This window comes from Haliotis cracherodii, unplaced genomic scaffold, assembly GCF_022045235.1.
Source record: "Haliotis cracherodii isolate W230 unplaced genomic scaffold, xgHalCrac1.p SCAF_2, whole genome shotgun sequence".
Classification (NCBI taxonomy): domain Eukaryota; kingdom Metazoa; phylum Mollusca; class Gastropoda; order Lepetellida; family Haliotidae; genus Haliotis; species Haliotis cracherodii.
Window position 1 is genome coordinate 44,999,401 of NW_027266275.1, and position 14,049 is coordinate 45,013,449.

Consider the following 14,049-nt stretch of genomic DNA (forward strand, 5'->3'; position numbering starts at 1 on the left):
ATTATCAGTTTTTCAACAGTATACGGATTCTTTGCCTATTGTGTGTACAGTTTCTATACCAATAGGAGAGGTGCAGTACATAGTTTGATTTCGATAAGCAGATTTTCTGAGAAAATATTGATTTTTTTTTTCATGCTTTTTTTTTTTCATGCTTTGAACTAAGAAATATGTTGATTCAAAGTCGGGGTTATTAGTGAGCCCTGCTCACTTTTTGTCTTGTTTCTACACAAATCTATATGTACCTGTTTCTTAGCTTGGCTCGATTCCAGGGATTTGCAATGTCCCATGACATTGCAAGACAGATTACCAGAAGTAAACAATGCAGATGACAGTAACATATGACAAGCATGTGATAGAGATTCTGTTTATATCAAATTCAAAAGCAGGGCAGGTGATAATTTGAAATGATGCGCCATTGTTATAATGTGTTTCATACAAAAGACCCACCACCAATACAGTAATCGCCATTACTAATTTCAACTGAATTTACACAAAGTGTAAACTTATCGTTGGAAAATGTCCCACAATTATCCCCCACCAACAAGTGGGGCGGGGGAGTTTGTCAGTCTGTCCGTCCATCCGTCTGGTTCTGAAAGCGGACAAATTTTCTCAAAAACAATTTAAGTAAGAGAAATGAAATTTTGCACACTGGTGTTACTGGTCATGATCTCAAATGAGTTCGAAAATTGATGTTGTAAATTCAAGTTTGACAGAGTTATGGCCCTTGCTCCATGATTTTCAATTTAGAGCATACTATGTGAAATTAGGACGAGTTTTCTCAGAAACAACTGAAGTTTCATGAATGAAACTGGGCATGCTTATCTAAGAGATACTTGTCAAGACTGTGTTCAACAATTGGTCCCGTAAATTGTTTGTTTACAGAGTTGTGGCCCTTGACCCATGTTATTTTACTTTGTGCATATTTTGTGCAGTGGGGACAAGGTTTCTCTGAAACTGCTGAAGTGAGTGAGTGTATATGGTTTTACGCTGTTTGTAGCAATATTCCAGCAATATCGCGACGGGAGACACCAGAAATGAAACTACTGAAGCTACAAGAATGCAAGGTTGCATGCTTATCTGAGAGATACTTATCAAGACTGAGTTAAAAAATTGGTCCCATCAATTAATTGTTAACAGAATTATGGCCTTCAATCCATGTTATTTGTGCAATGGGGGCAAGTTTTCTCAGAAAAGAGATACTTAACAAGACTGAGTTATTTTGTTACATAGAAAGGGCCTTTTGTTTGAATTAATTTCACATTTAATAATTTTTTCTGGTGACAAAAAGTTGCCCAAGTGCCTATTTCTTCTTAAGGCTTTATGGGGCTCTTTTTCAACAATATGAACAAACAAACTTTTAATGTGACTCATGGCGGGGGATAGTGATAAAGTTGTTTTCGTGTTGAATTTTGCAATAACACAGTCACAGTTGAGCACCAACCCGAGAGAATGTATGTTGCTCCTACAAATATTGTCTTCTTCCAGTGATTTTTATATGCATATCAAACTTTCAATGTATGTATGAGTTTCTGTTTTCGACTATACAATTATTCTTTTTGTAGGTATGCCTACTTAGTGTTTTCATCGGAGACCATTGCAGAAAAGCACTACAAGTTATTTCAACACAAGACTTTGAAGGGCCAAAGTTTTATAGTTGACTTTGTAGGCCGGAAAAGTAAGGTCTTCACCAAGGGTTCTGCATCAAAGCAATCAGGTACTGTGTAGCATTTGTAAGAATAACCTCCAAGTGATTGTTTAAGGTTTTGTCTGAATTTGACCACCTCCACATGGATTCTGTCCGCCAGAAGTAGATCGGTTTATCACAGTAGTTATGGGCTAGTTGTCCATTCAAAATTGCAGAACAAAACTTTCTCAAAAAGAGCACCATTCCCAAAAGGCATGTAGATATGTGGTTTATGTGCTGAATGTGCTGTAATGTTTGCATAATCAGTCGTTGATGTTTGGCCAATCAATTCCAAGTTGCATTGACATATCATATAAACTTCCTTTCCTCAGCCTCGGTTATTTTCTGAAGCATAGTTTTTTATGTTGTGTGTCAAAAAAAAAATTTTTTTATTTAAAGTGCATTTTCAATCATAGAGGAGTCATGTTAAAATCTAAGGAGCCACATTAATTGAGGGTTACAACTTATAAAATTTTAAATTTTTAAACTTATCCTATCTGACACTTTGCATTTCTCCCTTCTTCTTCGATCCTATGTGGGAACGTGCTTGAATCATGTTTCCAGCTTCTAAAACTAAAAATAGCCACCCAAGCCCCCCTGCATCTCCATGGTTATGTCCAAAAGCTAGGTCAATTACGTGTCAATCAGCGCTCTCGCTCACATGTTCGACGTTTGAGCTCACAGGATCGGAGATCTCGCTCACAGGATCGGCATTCTCGATCGAGTTTCCATGAGTGTCATTGTTCCCGCTCCCGATCGTCTTCGACTAACGGTAGAGACCGGTCATCCATCATTGACTACCACCGTAGCGGCTACCCTCACGGGACCTTGTCGGCGGTGGATACCTACGCGACCTGTCATAGAGGATTGGATACCTACCCGATCTACCATGATTCTTATCACCAGCGTCCCGGATATGCTCACGGTTTCCTGACTACCGCTCTTCTGCCGGCTTCACCTACCGACCTCACAGTTCACAGGATCGGCGTTCGTTGTCGTATAAAGAATGTGATCGTCGAATACATTTTCAGAGCCGTTCTCGTTCGGCGCACAGATCGTCGGAGCATAATCCTTCTAGGTGGGCTCCTCCCGACCCTTGTCAACCTATCCTACCCATGAGTAGGGATCACAGGTATCAACAACAGGCTTCAGAACCATCATTTAATTCTCTTATGAAAGCAATATCCACTGTCCTCCTTCACCGTTCGGATCCTTCATCGACTCCTCAACCTACTGATCAAGTTCCGGTTCCAGTTGTCTCCCGTTCGACCCCTCCCGGCTCGGGTGGTTCAGCCCCTACTTTGGGCGATCCCAATTTCCAGGCTGAACCAATTGACAGTTCATGCCCATCAGGCGTTCTTGACGATCCCGTGTCAACGCCTTCCTCTGTTGGGAGTTATAAACCAGTGGACCCTGAATCAGTCTTGCATTGGATAGCTGATAAACTGCAGTTCCATCGGCTAGTTCGTCCAAGATTACGCTCCCTCCAAGACCGGTCTTACTGGACATTAACTCTAACCTAAACACGGCTTTGGCGTCCTTTCGTCGACTTCGGGATCGTCTCCATATCCCCTGCTTCATCCTTGAAGACACAGGCACTCATGGCATGTCTACTATGGTCGTCTCCCCCGAGATAGACAGTGACGTTTCTACTCTGTCTCAGAAGCTCTCAACCTCGTCTTACGTGGTTGAAGATCGGGACCTAACACACTTGAATACCACAGTCCGCCGTACCCTCCCACTCGTGTCTACTATTTTGTCAGCCATGGACGCACTCTACCGTCTCTCTCCCCACTCATTCCCAAGAAGATGCCTTTACTCAGGGATTTATCAACCTTACACAAGACAAGCTTACGCAGATTTTGGACCTCGTCACTCACCACGCCGGCTTCATGACGGCTCTTCGTCGCTTTGGTGTGCTACAACATTCTTCCTGGGATGACCAATTTAAGGCCAAACTGTATCAGCAGCCCTGGTCTTCCTGCTCCTTGTTTGCTGATGCGATACAACAGATCGCACAGGACATGCAGAGAGATTCTAGCCTTCAGGTCAGGGGGGACTTTCTACGTCTCCAAGAAAGATGAATGGAGGATCAACAGAAAAAGGATCGCCACTCGCCTTCACAATGCATCTTCTCAGACAACTTGGCTGGCTAATCACTGAACAAGTCGGAACTCATTCCCATTCAACCATTAGCACTTCAACAGCCGCTGCGCAAATGGCAACAACTCCTGGGCCTCCTAACATGAGTGCAGGCCCTCACTGTACGGGGTCGACTTCATTTGCGACCTCTCCAATATTTCTTGCGCCCTTTATCAGGATCAACGATTGTCACAGGCCGGTGGTCTGATGTAGAACGTTGCCTTCACATCAACAATCTCGAGTTCAAGGCAACAATTCTTGCGATTTCGCATTGGTCGGACCTCCTCCGGTCCTCCGCCCTTATGATCCAGTCCGACACGCAGCAGTGGTGTGGTCCATCAACAGGATGGGATCCACGAAGTCGATGTCCCTACTCTCACTTGCTCTCGAGTTCTTTCGTCTCATCGACTCCCTCAACAGACATTAGTGCTCGTCACATTTCGGGGATATCCAACGTCATAGCAGACCCCCTGTCCCGACCAGACAGACCCATCACCAACCGAGTGGTCTCTTCATCCACAATCGTTCCAATGGATTTGTCAACTTTATCGGTAGACCTCTTCGCCACCCGCTTCAACGCTCAACTATCCCGATTCGTATCTCCCATCCCTGACCCTCGGGCTTGGGAGCACGATGCGTTGGCGATCTCCTGGGAAGGTTTCAATGCCTACGCTTTTCCCCCCGACATGGCTCCTTCCCCGGGTCCTACAGAAGGTAGCAGCCACCAATCACCTGTCTCTGATTTTGGTCGCGCCCTATTGGCCAACGCACAACTAGTTCCCCATGTTGCTAAGGCTCACCGACGAACGATTTCATCCTCTTCCGCTCCGCGACAACCTCCTCATTCAATGGCACTCTCGGTGGCTCCATCAGTCTCTGACATCGCTCCATCTTATGCGCATCTGCAGAAGTCCCTAGTAGCAAAGGTTACTCCCAGCGTGTAGCAAAAACCATCTCTGCTGCCCATCGTGTTTCCACCAGGCGTCTTTATGACCACAAGTGGACGGCTTTTCAGATTTATTGTTGCGCTTGTGATATCTCAACTCCTACCTCACCTTCGCCTCAACAGATTGCCGGAGACTTACATCACCTGCGTTCGACTCGGAAACTTTGGGGGTCCACATTGGCAACCTACCTCACAGCTATTAACTCCACCACTTCCGGTGCGAAGGTTTCCAAGGTAACGAAACTACAATCGTTCATCCGTTCCTACAAATTAGCCGACCAAGCTGCTCGTTTTCGGCCTCCTTCGTGGTACCTAAACGTTATTCTTCAACACCTGGTTTCCAGTGATTACAAACCACTGACGGAGAAGGATTTCGAGACAGTTACGCTGAAGACCGTTTTTTAGTTGGCTTTGGCCACTGCCGCACGGGTTAGTGAAATTCATGCTTTGGATGTCACCAGAGTGCAGTTTGACAGATCCAGAAGTTGCAAAGCGTTCCCGGGACTTTGTTTGGATTTTGTGGCAAAGAACCAACTGCCAGGACAACCGGACCGTCTATGTACGATTCCCCCTCTCTCAGCTATTTTGGGATCGAATGACCATGAAGACCTCTCTTTGTGCCCGGTTCGGGGGCTACGAATATATCTCGATGTGTCGCGCCTCCACAGACGTTCCCGGAAGAGACTTTTCATCCCATTGTCAACTGCGTCTACATCGGAAATTTCTCGGCCGACGCTATCCTTCTGGCTCCGCTCCATCATTCTGCGAGCGTATGCTTTTGCCAGGCTGCCTCCACCTACAACGTTAAATCCTCATGAGACTCGTGCGGTTGCTTCCACCATGGCCCTCCACAGTAACTGCACCCGCTCAACCATCATGGAAGGGTGCTTTTGGAAGTCTGATACTGTGTTTGTGTCCCACTACCTTTGCGACATTTCAGTCACAGACGTACAAGGGCTCCATAAGTTCAGTCCATTGGTTTTGGCTCAACAGCTGTCTCGCCCCAGTTCACGCAGATAATAAACAGTTATACTACGGGGTTACAAGTGTATATACAGAGTAAATCATTGAACATTTACGTGGTATTACGTGTTCGATTTTTCCCAGATCGAGTCCCTTTCGGAGGGTGGATTAGCTCGTCTGTAGAGACTAATTTACGAAAGTGACCAATTGGTGCAGCCGATCGTATACATTCAGTCACAATCCTACAAGGGCTCAACAGATCGGTTCGTTGGTGTTGGCACAACAACTGTCTTGCCCCAATTCACGCAGAACATAAACTGTTATACTTCGTAATCCTTGCAGGTTACAATTGTATATACAGAATACATCATAAAACATTTACGTGGTATTACATGTTTTTTGATTGTTCGGGTTCCCCAGATTGAGTCCCTTTTGGAGGGTGGATAAGCTCATCTGTAGAGACTTTTTAGTCTTAATTTATGAAGTCACCATTCGGTGCGGCCGATCAAAAAACAAGACAAACACAACAACAAAAAAGATCAGTTTCCTGAACCTTTATTCCGCTCACCTCTGCCTAAGGTATTTGTGATGTAGGGTTTTGGTTCGAAGGTCCATTGCTATGGAATATTGTCGATCGTTCCTCTTCTCGTTTTTGGTTCGCTTCATACACTCGAACGTGTTTGATAACCATGACGAAGTGTTAAAAGAGTTACCAAACCTAACGCACTCTATGGTCCGTGGGAGATAGTTGCTGTGTTTTGTTTGAAGAATCGATGCCCTTCCAGGATTGATGTCAAGTCGTCTGCCGTTTTGCTTATGCGTTTACAGCTATGCGGTCGTTCTATATGTACGATGACATACAAGAAAAAACGTTCGGCATGTATACCCCATCTCATGCTTTTTCGTTTGAGTAACATATCGGGATCATTAACACCGATTGATCATGTGTATTTTTTCACCGCTCACGAGTTCATGTCCTTAGACGCTAGACAGTTTTTCAAAATTCTGAAACAAATTCAAAATTACACTGTCTAGAACCAGCTTCCTTGTGCATATCTCATGGTTGTAGTCTATACAGGCTAGGGTATCTGCGGCCCACCATCCAACCGTGGGATAAAATGCAAAGTGTGAGATAGGATAAGTTTAAAAATTTGGAAATTTTAGTATAAATTGTATATTTATATACTTATCCTATCTCACACGCGATAGGCCCACCCGACCATCCCCTCATCTCATTTACTCTAGCCTAATAAGCTCTGTGAAAGAGAATGAATTGGTAGAGGCGCACACATGGTCAGTTCAAGCAGGCACTGCGTGCACAAGAACTACGTAATTGACCTAGCTTTTGGACGTAACCATGGAGATGCAGCAGGGCTTAGGTGGCTATTTTTAGTTTTAGAAGCTGGAAACATGATTCAAGCATGTTCCCACATAGGATCGAAGAAGAAGGGAGAAATGCAAAGTGTGAGATAAGGATAAGTATATAAATATACAATTTATACTAAAATTTCCAAAATTTTGAAAAAGGAAGGAAAGAGGAGATTGAAAATGCTCTGATTGTGAAGACAAGTCATTAATGACAGTAAATGGATTTTGCTGAGCAATGATCTAGGAATTTTATTGCTGCCTATTCTTTTTCTTTTTCTGATGTTTGTTTTGTGCATTCTCAGGACTTTCCGATTTATTTTTTAAAGGTTAGACACATCCATAGCAAGCGAAGTAATTTTTGCTTCTGCATCTAGTAAACACCTTAATGGACTGCTGGCAGTAATATTCATATTTACTGCATTCCTGTCATAGCTCTTTGATGGACACGTCGGCTGAAAAATGACACCTGAAAATGTCAAATTAAAGTACTCATGGAAATGGAAAAAAACGGTTTTGCTGGATTTAATAATCGACACAAAGCATTACGTAGATGTAAATACGAATAAACAAAACAACTGGAAAAGTACTAGTCTGGATTTGCTAGTTTTATCTCGGTGCTCAATACAAAATGTACTTTACAGGAGGTTCAAAAATAAAACTAAGTCCAAATTGACATGGCAGAAACAGGCTATAGGCATTATGCAAATTAGCCTGGGAAAAAAATATCAAAACAACAATAAAAATAACAGCTATGTTTATGTACATAATAATAATGACCTGTAGGTTGTTGTTTGAGAAGGGAATATGTTACTTTTACGTTCTGATATTTTGACGATGATTCACTATCCCACAATGCCACTCACAAATCACTAACCACTGACAAATCACATGCACGTGGGTTTCAAGCACCTGTTTTCACCTGTCGTCAAGGTGTCATAGGTCATGGACATTCACCTTGATCTACTAACACCTGGTTATGCTCAGTTTCACAATAGTCTGTTTTGTTCATATTTTTACACACTTTTACGTGTAAAAAGACATAAAACCTTTGATACGCTGTATTTGTGCCAAGGCCCAATTAGTACTAATTGAGTTGTTTGAATATTAATATATTTTGTACATTAACTGCATTTATTTAAAATCTGAGATCGAAAAAAACAGGGTTTTTTTCATTTCCGTGAGTAGTTTGAACATGCAACTACATGCCAGACAGGCTTCGGTATCACTGTAAGGAGGTACATTGTAAAGTAAACTAGGAGTTATTGACATCAATCTGGACAACTAGGTTGTTTTGTAGTTTCTAAATGTGAAATATTTTAGTTGCCAGTCTTAGTTTAACCAAGCTTAAGATCAAGGCCGCAGAATGGTAATTTTGATTGGTAAGGCATCCAATTTGGTTTCAACTTGGAGCGCTGATTCATCATTTGAACAACACCCAGATTACTTATGATATTGTTTATACAGTCATCCCCCAGGCATGTGGCTAATATACCTTTGATTTTGACCACAAGTTTCTATAGTATTATTAAATTGTCACTAGTTCCATTCAATTGGTTCATGTGTCAAAACATTTTGTGGGAAGACGGTTTGGTCAGATAAAAATATACAGTTGAGACTAAACTAAACTTGAAGAAATTTGTAGGTGCAATTTTGTGTTCTTTCATGTGTTTTTGTTATACGTGTTCTGACAAATGTTTTCCCCACCTTGGCTAACACCTTCAACATGCAATAACACATCATATGGACAATGGTGGGGGTGCATGGATGGTGATTAGGTGGGTGGTGAGTGCATTCCTGTATGTTACCATGTATGATCAAACATGTACTCTCTTGTTACTGCTTTTGAATACAGTAAATCTTGAAATTAACGCCGGCGTGAATTAAATGCGAAAAATGCGAGTAGTCTTTGCTCGCATTATTAAACATCCCATTTATATCAACAATAAGACATTTTGGATAGCAGAAATATCAACTTCGACAAAAAACTGAAAACAAACAACTATGTATTCCACACCACTGCTTATTGAGCAGCACTTGTAACAAGTATATAAACAATGTCATTCAAACACTAATAACATCCTGTGAATTGTCCCTGCTGGGGTCAAGACAAGAGTTCTACTCACTTATGTCATCACTAACACACCTGCAAGTCCAGACAGAGGCCGACACGAGCCAGCGTGCATGGATAGGCTTTATCACATATCTGGGGATAGTGCAAACATTCGGAAAGAACTGCAGGAACTGAAAGCTTTAATTCTCAAAGTCGCAAGTCGCCAAACTGAGAAGGCAACACCTGGCCTACACCAGAGTACAACGACGATTCTATCATCACTACCAGCACCTTTGTCATCAAATACCTTGCCACATATCAACGCCGTAGCCCCGGCACTTGTGACCAAAATCTAACAAGGTAAATATGTCAATTTGGCCCTACTTCTCAAGCCCAATCATGCGTCAGGAGAACTACGGACGGCCGATTTCAATGGGGAATCTCTCCAATTGAAAGAAGATCACTGTCTAAACAAAACACTTACTCTGCCAGAGTTCCTGGAGGCCTTCAGTATATATAAATGAATTAATTGTGCTTCTAACCCTGACAGAACAGCTAACCTTGACAGCAATGAGAGAAACGTGATGAAATTGGCAAAGCATTTTGACGGGTCCGCATTTTGTGACTATCACAAGATGCTAGCATCACGAATTGCAGCCTATACTGAATTAGGCATATCTGTGCAGTGGAGCTTCTAGTAATGACCCGCTATTCATAGATGTCGGCTACCGATCACAAGAGCAACTTTCTTAACCTGGCACAATACTACGTCAAGCCGAACTACGTCCAGACAAATTTTCAGGTCACTCCTTTATAATTGGTGCAGCTACGTCTGCAGTCTAAGCCCGCAAGGAAGATGACCTTATCATGACCTTAGGTCGCTGGAAGTCCGACTGTTTCACGAGATACATTTGAACCCCAGAGGTTACCATTTGACAGGGTCATCAGTCATTGTGCACTTCTACGTAGTTACAGATAGTTACTGAGGTACTACTTGTTAGACGCTACTTGATATACCTACGTATCAACCTGTGTTAGTTGTTTCAATACTTCCACTCATCTTTTTCTGAGTTTATGAATTCAACCGTGCAGTAGTTCTGTATTGAATGGTTTCAGTAACAGTGTGGTACCTATACTTGTGTTGTACCTGGTAAACCCATGCTCTTTCATCCATCCAATCCCTCAGGATTCGAGGCGATATCACGCTAACGTTCCATGGTTTGCACAGGAGGAACTTGACTTGTGGCTGCCTACTGATAATCGTCTGGCAGTGGGATAACAGCATACACACATGTGGTTAGAGCGTTCGCTGGTCAGGCCAAAGACCTGGGTTCGATTCTCTAACATGGGTACAACGTGTGAAGCCCATTTCTGGTGTCCCCTACCGTGATATTGCTGGAAAATTGCTAAAAGGGGCTAAAACCATACTCACTCACTCACTAGTTTATTACAAGGCTTACCATTTCAAGTAAATCTACATCTTTGGAGGAATACCTCTACTTCCTCTCCACAAACTTGCCCTCCCTAGCCAAGTGATGGGCCAAGGACTTACCAAAAATGCTGTCCCATGCTAAGTACTACTTCCCTGACAACTGGCATGTGACCCATTCATCCAATCACTGGAGAATCAGAACAGAAATCTCTCGTGATAGCACATAGATGCCAGTCCTTCCTTGAACAACTGAGAAAATGTGATTGCGAAGTGAGATTTTTTCCCAGCTGGGTGTATTGGCAAGTTACAGCCAATTGACTTGTTGGTGAATGTCCATGGGTCATTACATTTTTTACTTGGATGATGCATGTCATTGATCCCAATTACGTGGATCAATGCTCATGATATCAATAACTGGATTGTCTGGTCCAGACTCGATTATTTACAGACTGCCGTCTGAAATATTGCTGAGTGCGGCGGAAAACAACAAACAAACAAACTTAATAGTGAAGTTTAATACCACCACATTAGTGATTAGATTTATTGGAAGACCTGTCACTTGCTAAAACCAGTAAAACCCAATTGTTTTAGCTGCATTCAGAAACCCCTCACAACATGGGGTAGTTTTCCTCTGAACCCATGTTAAATTCTGTACAGAAAAAATCCTTTTCATGCATCTGTTTGTAAACAGGATACATGTATTTTAAAATTTGGTTTGAAGTTGCAGTTTTGTCCCTATAACACTCATATGATATTTCATATGTTTTCTTTTTGTAAACATTTGACATATATTATTATGCGATATAAACCTTCATTGTCGAAACTCAAAGAAAATGTAAATTCATTTCGATAGCTGTTTCTTAAATTAATCTAAAACATTGCGATTTGTTTGTTTATTTGTTGTGTTTTACTGCAGTCTACAATATTCGAGCAATGTCAGGGAGGCCTGTAAATACATGTAATCAATTTTGGCCCTGACGACTTAACCAGTGGTTGATATGGGCAACGTCCCATGCCGTCAGGGCATGCATGATCAAATCTTGTTATCTTGTTATTCTGGGACAAGCAGGTTGCGGAAAGGGATGAGTAGTGTGTCGAATGTCCGTCTGGGTACAGTGAACCATTTAGTTGACCCCCGGAAAAGAGCAAGGGTGATACATGAATTCTTACACAAGTTTTGTAAAATCAGTATGTCAAACATGCGAATGTAATAACTTCTTTGTTACCCATTACTTCTTAATACATTTGAGCTTTTCTTTAGATAAATGCACTGATCACGACAGGTGTCTTAGAAAACCACAATTGTTGAATAATGTCAACAGTCTTCAGCTATAACATTATTTCTAGTGTCAGTATAAGATTGGAATGATGCCAACAGTGCCGTCCAGATGACGCAAACAATACACTAGTGCACATGAACAACATTGCACCAGTGCACATACAATTTTTCTTTACTCGGTTATTTCTAACCCTAGGGGGAATAAATTATTTTTATGTGATTTATGAGACATTTGTCATGCCGTTTTCATATCGTGATTTATTACCTACGAGGCAAACATATTGGGGTTCATATAAATCGGATGTGCCCTAGGGTCATATCACGTCACAGGACAACAGTGTATTGTTTCCGTCATCCGGACGGCATTGTTGGCATCATTCGAATCTTATTGTGACTTTAGGTTGGAATGACGTCACACTAGAAACGACGTCATAGCTGAAGATTGTTGACATCATTCAACAAATTTTTGTTCCGTTGCTTTTTTAACTTGCAACACTAAAATTCGTCTCTGTATGTAGACATCTTTGGTAATAAATAAAACATTAAATGAGTGTCGTAAACATAGTATGACATGAACACTCATATAATGTATAATATCCTCTATATGTCTTACTAGATGTAGTGTGAGGCTCTGTCGGACTTTCATTTTGAGGAAGCCTCAGTGGCCGAGTGGGTTAGATCGCTGACTTTGTGTGCTGGTGCCTTACTCTGGCAGTGTGGGTTGGAATCCCGGACAGGACTCAACCCCCAAAAGAATCTGTACTTTACTCAGAAAGTTTTATCCCAAATATAACATTTGTTTAATAAAGTCCTTATTCACCTGATGTTCCAATCCAACTTTATTTTATTTACCCCAGTATTTTGGTAAATGCTTATGTAAGTATACTTATATAAGAATGAAGGATTACATGAGTTGAGTATCATAATAATGCCATAAAATTGAGTTTTGTTGACTGTCTAACTAACGGTAAGTTTATCATATCTTTATTATAAACATTAAGGCTTAAAAAAAGAAAAGAATTGGTTCTCAGGCAGTGACTTTTGAAAATATAGTGCATGCAGGTGGTGTTTTCTTCTAATTTTTAACTTGTTCAAACAAGTATGTAACCATATTAACAGTTAACCTGGGTAAGGGCTTCCCTACATAAACAAGCATACAAACTCCTATTGCCGCCATGATCATAACACGAAATGTGCAGTAAATCAGGGCGCCTTTAAAGAGAATTAACTGTGGGTTATATTGGATCACACATGTTTTTAAGTATTAGGATTTTTTCATTTTTTTTAAAATGGAAATAAATACAAAACATTCGGGGGACTTAATGATGTTGTAGGGTGCCTGAGAAGCAAGACTATTAATTTTTTTTAGCCTAATACTTTACAAACACAATGTTCAACAATATATTACTAAAATGAGTCTGCTGTGCCATTTTGAAAACCACCCCCACTGCCAGTGGAAGTTGACACATCGTTCAATAGCATGTGAACATCTGCGGAGAGCTAAGAAAGCACTTAGAAATCTCTTCGGCCTATTGAACGCAGGCCTGGTTTGACACGAGTGAGTAGAACTCTTGACCAAAGCAATGATAACTCACTGAATGTCCATTATGCAATATCTGGTGTTAGCTGTTACTGCTGCTTAATAAACCGTGATGTGGAATAGACAGTTGTTTGTCTTTAAGTTGCTATTTCTGCTTTTTCAAAGTGAGGCCTCTGGTCAACAGTCTTTTTTTAGAGAGATAAAAGCAAAGTGTAATTAATCGAGCAAAGATCACTCATATTTTAAGCATCTATTTCACTCTTGCGTTAATTTCTTGATTTACAGCATTTAGAACAGCCTCCTTGGTGATGCATTCACTTCTTTCAGATGTTATATGTTTACTTTCAAAAGTATATAATTTTTAATTTGAAGTTTACACGATATACAGCTTTTCCATTGGACGAAAGGTCGGTCACATGACCGCGATATTGATCTTCATCCGTTTTTAACAAGACCTTGTTCTTGAAATGACGTAAATACTGACGGACTACTTCCATGTTCTTGGGAGAACTCCTGGGAATTCCCTAGCATGAATAAATACAGAAGCATTGTTTCTCATTGTTTAGAGCCTTTTATCTTGAACTTAGCTTTTTAGCATAATTTGGGATAAGTCTGAGACTCAGTTTGATTGCATGTTCAAGGATA

The 14,049-nt window shown here is 41.3% G+C and overlaps 1 protein-coding gene across 3 annotated transcripts in view; it reads left to right on the forward strand.

Annotated features, from left to right (window-relative positions):
* Window positions 1–14,049, forward strand: part of LOC139469159 (nucleolin-like) — a 374,233-nt gene that overhangs the window by 214,724 nt on the left and 145,460 nt on the right. For all 3 annotated transcript variants that reach the window (XM_071251294.1, XM_071251292.1, XM_071251293.1), the window contains one exon: window positions 1,563–1,714. In XM_071251294.1, the coding sequence (XP_071107395.1) occupies window positions 1,563–1,714 (152 nt within the window). The remainder of the gene's footprint in view (window positions 1–1,562; window positions 1,715–14,049) is intronic.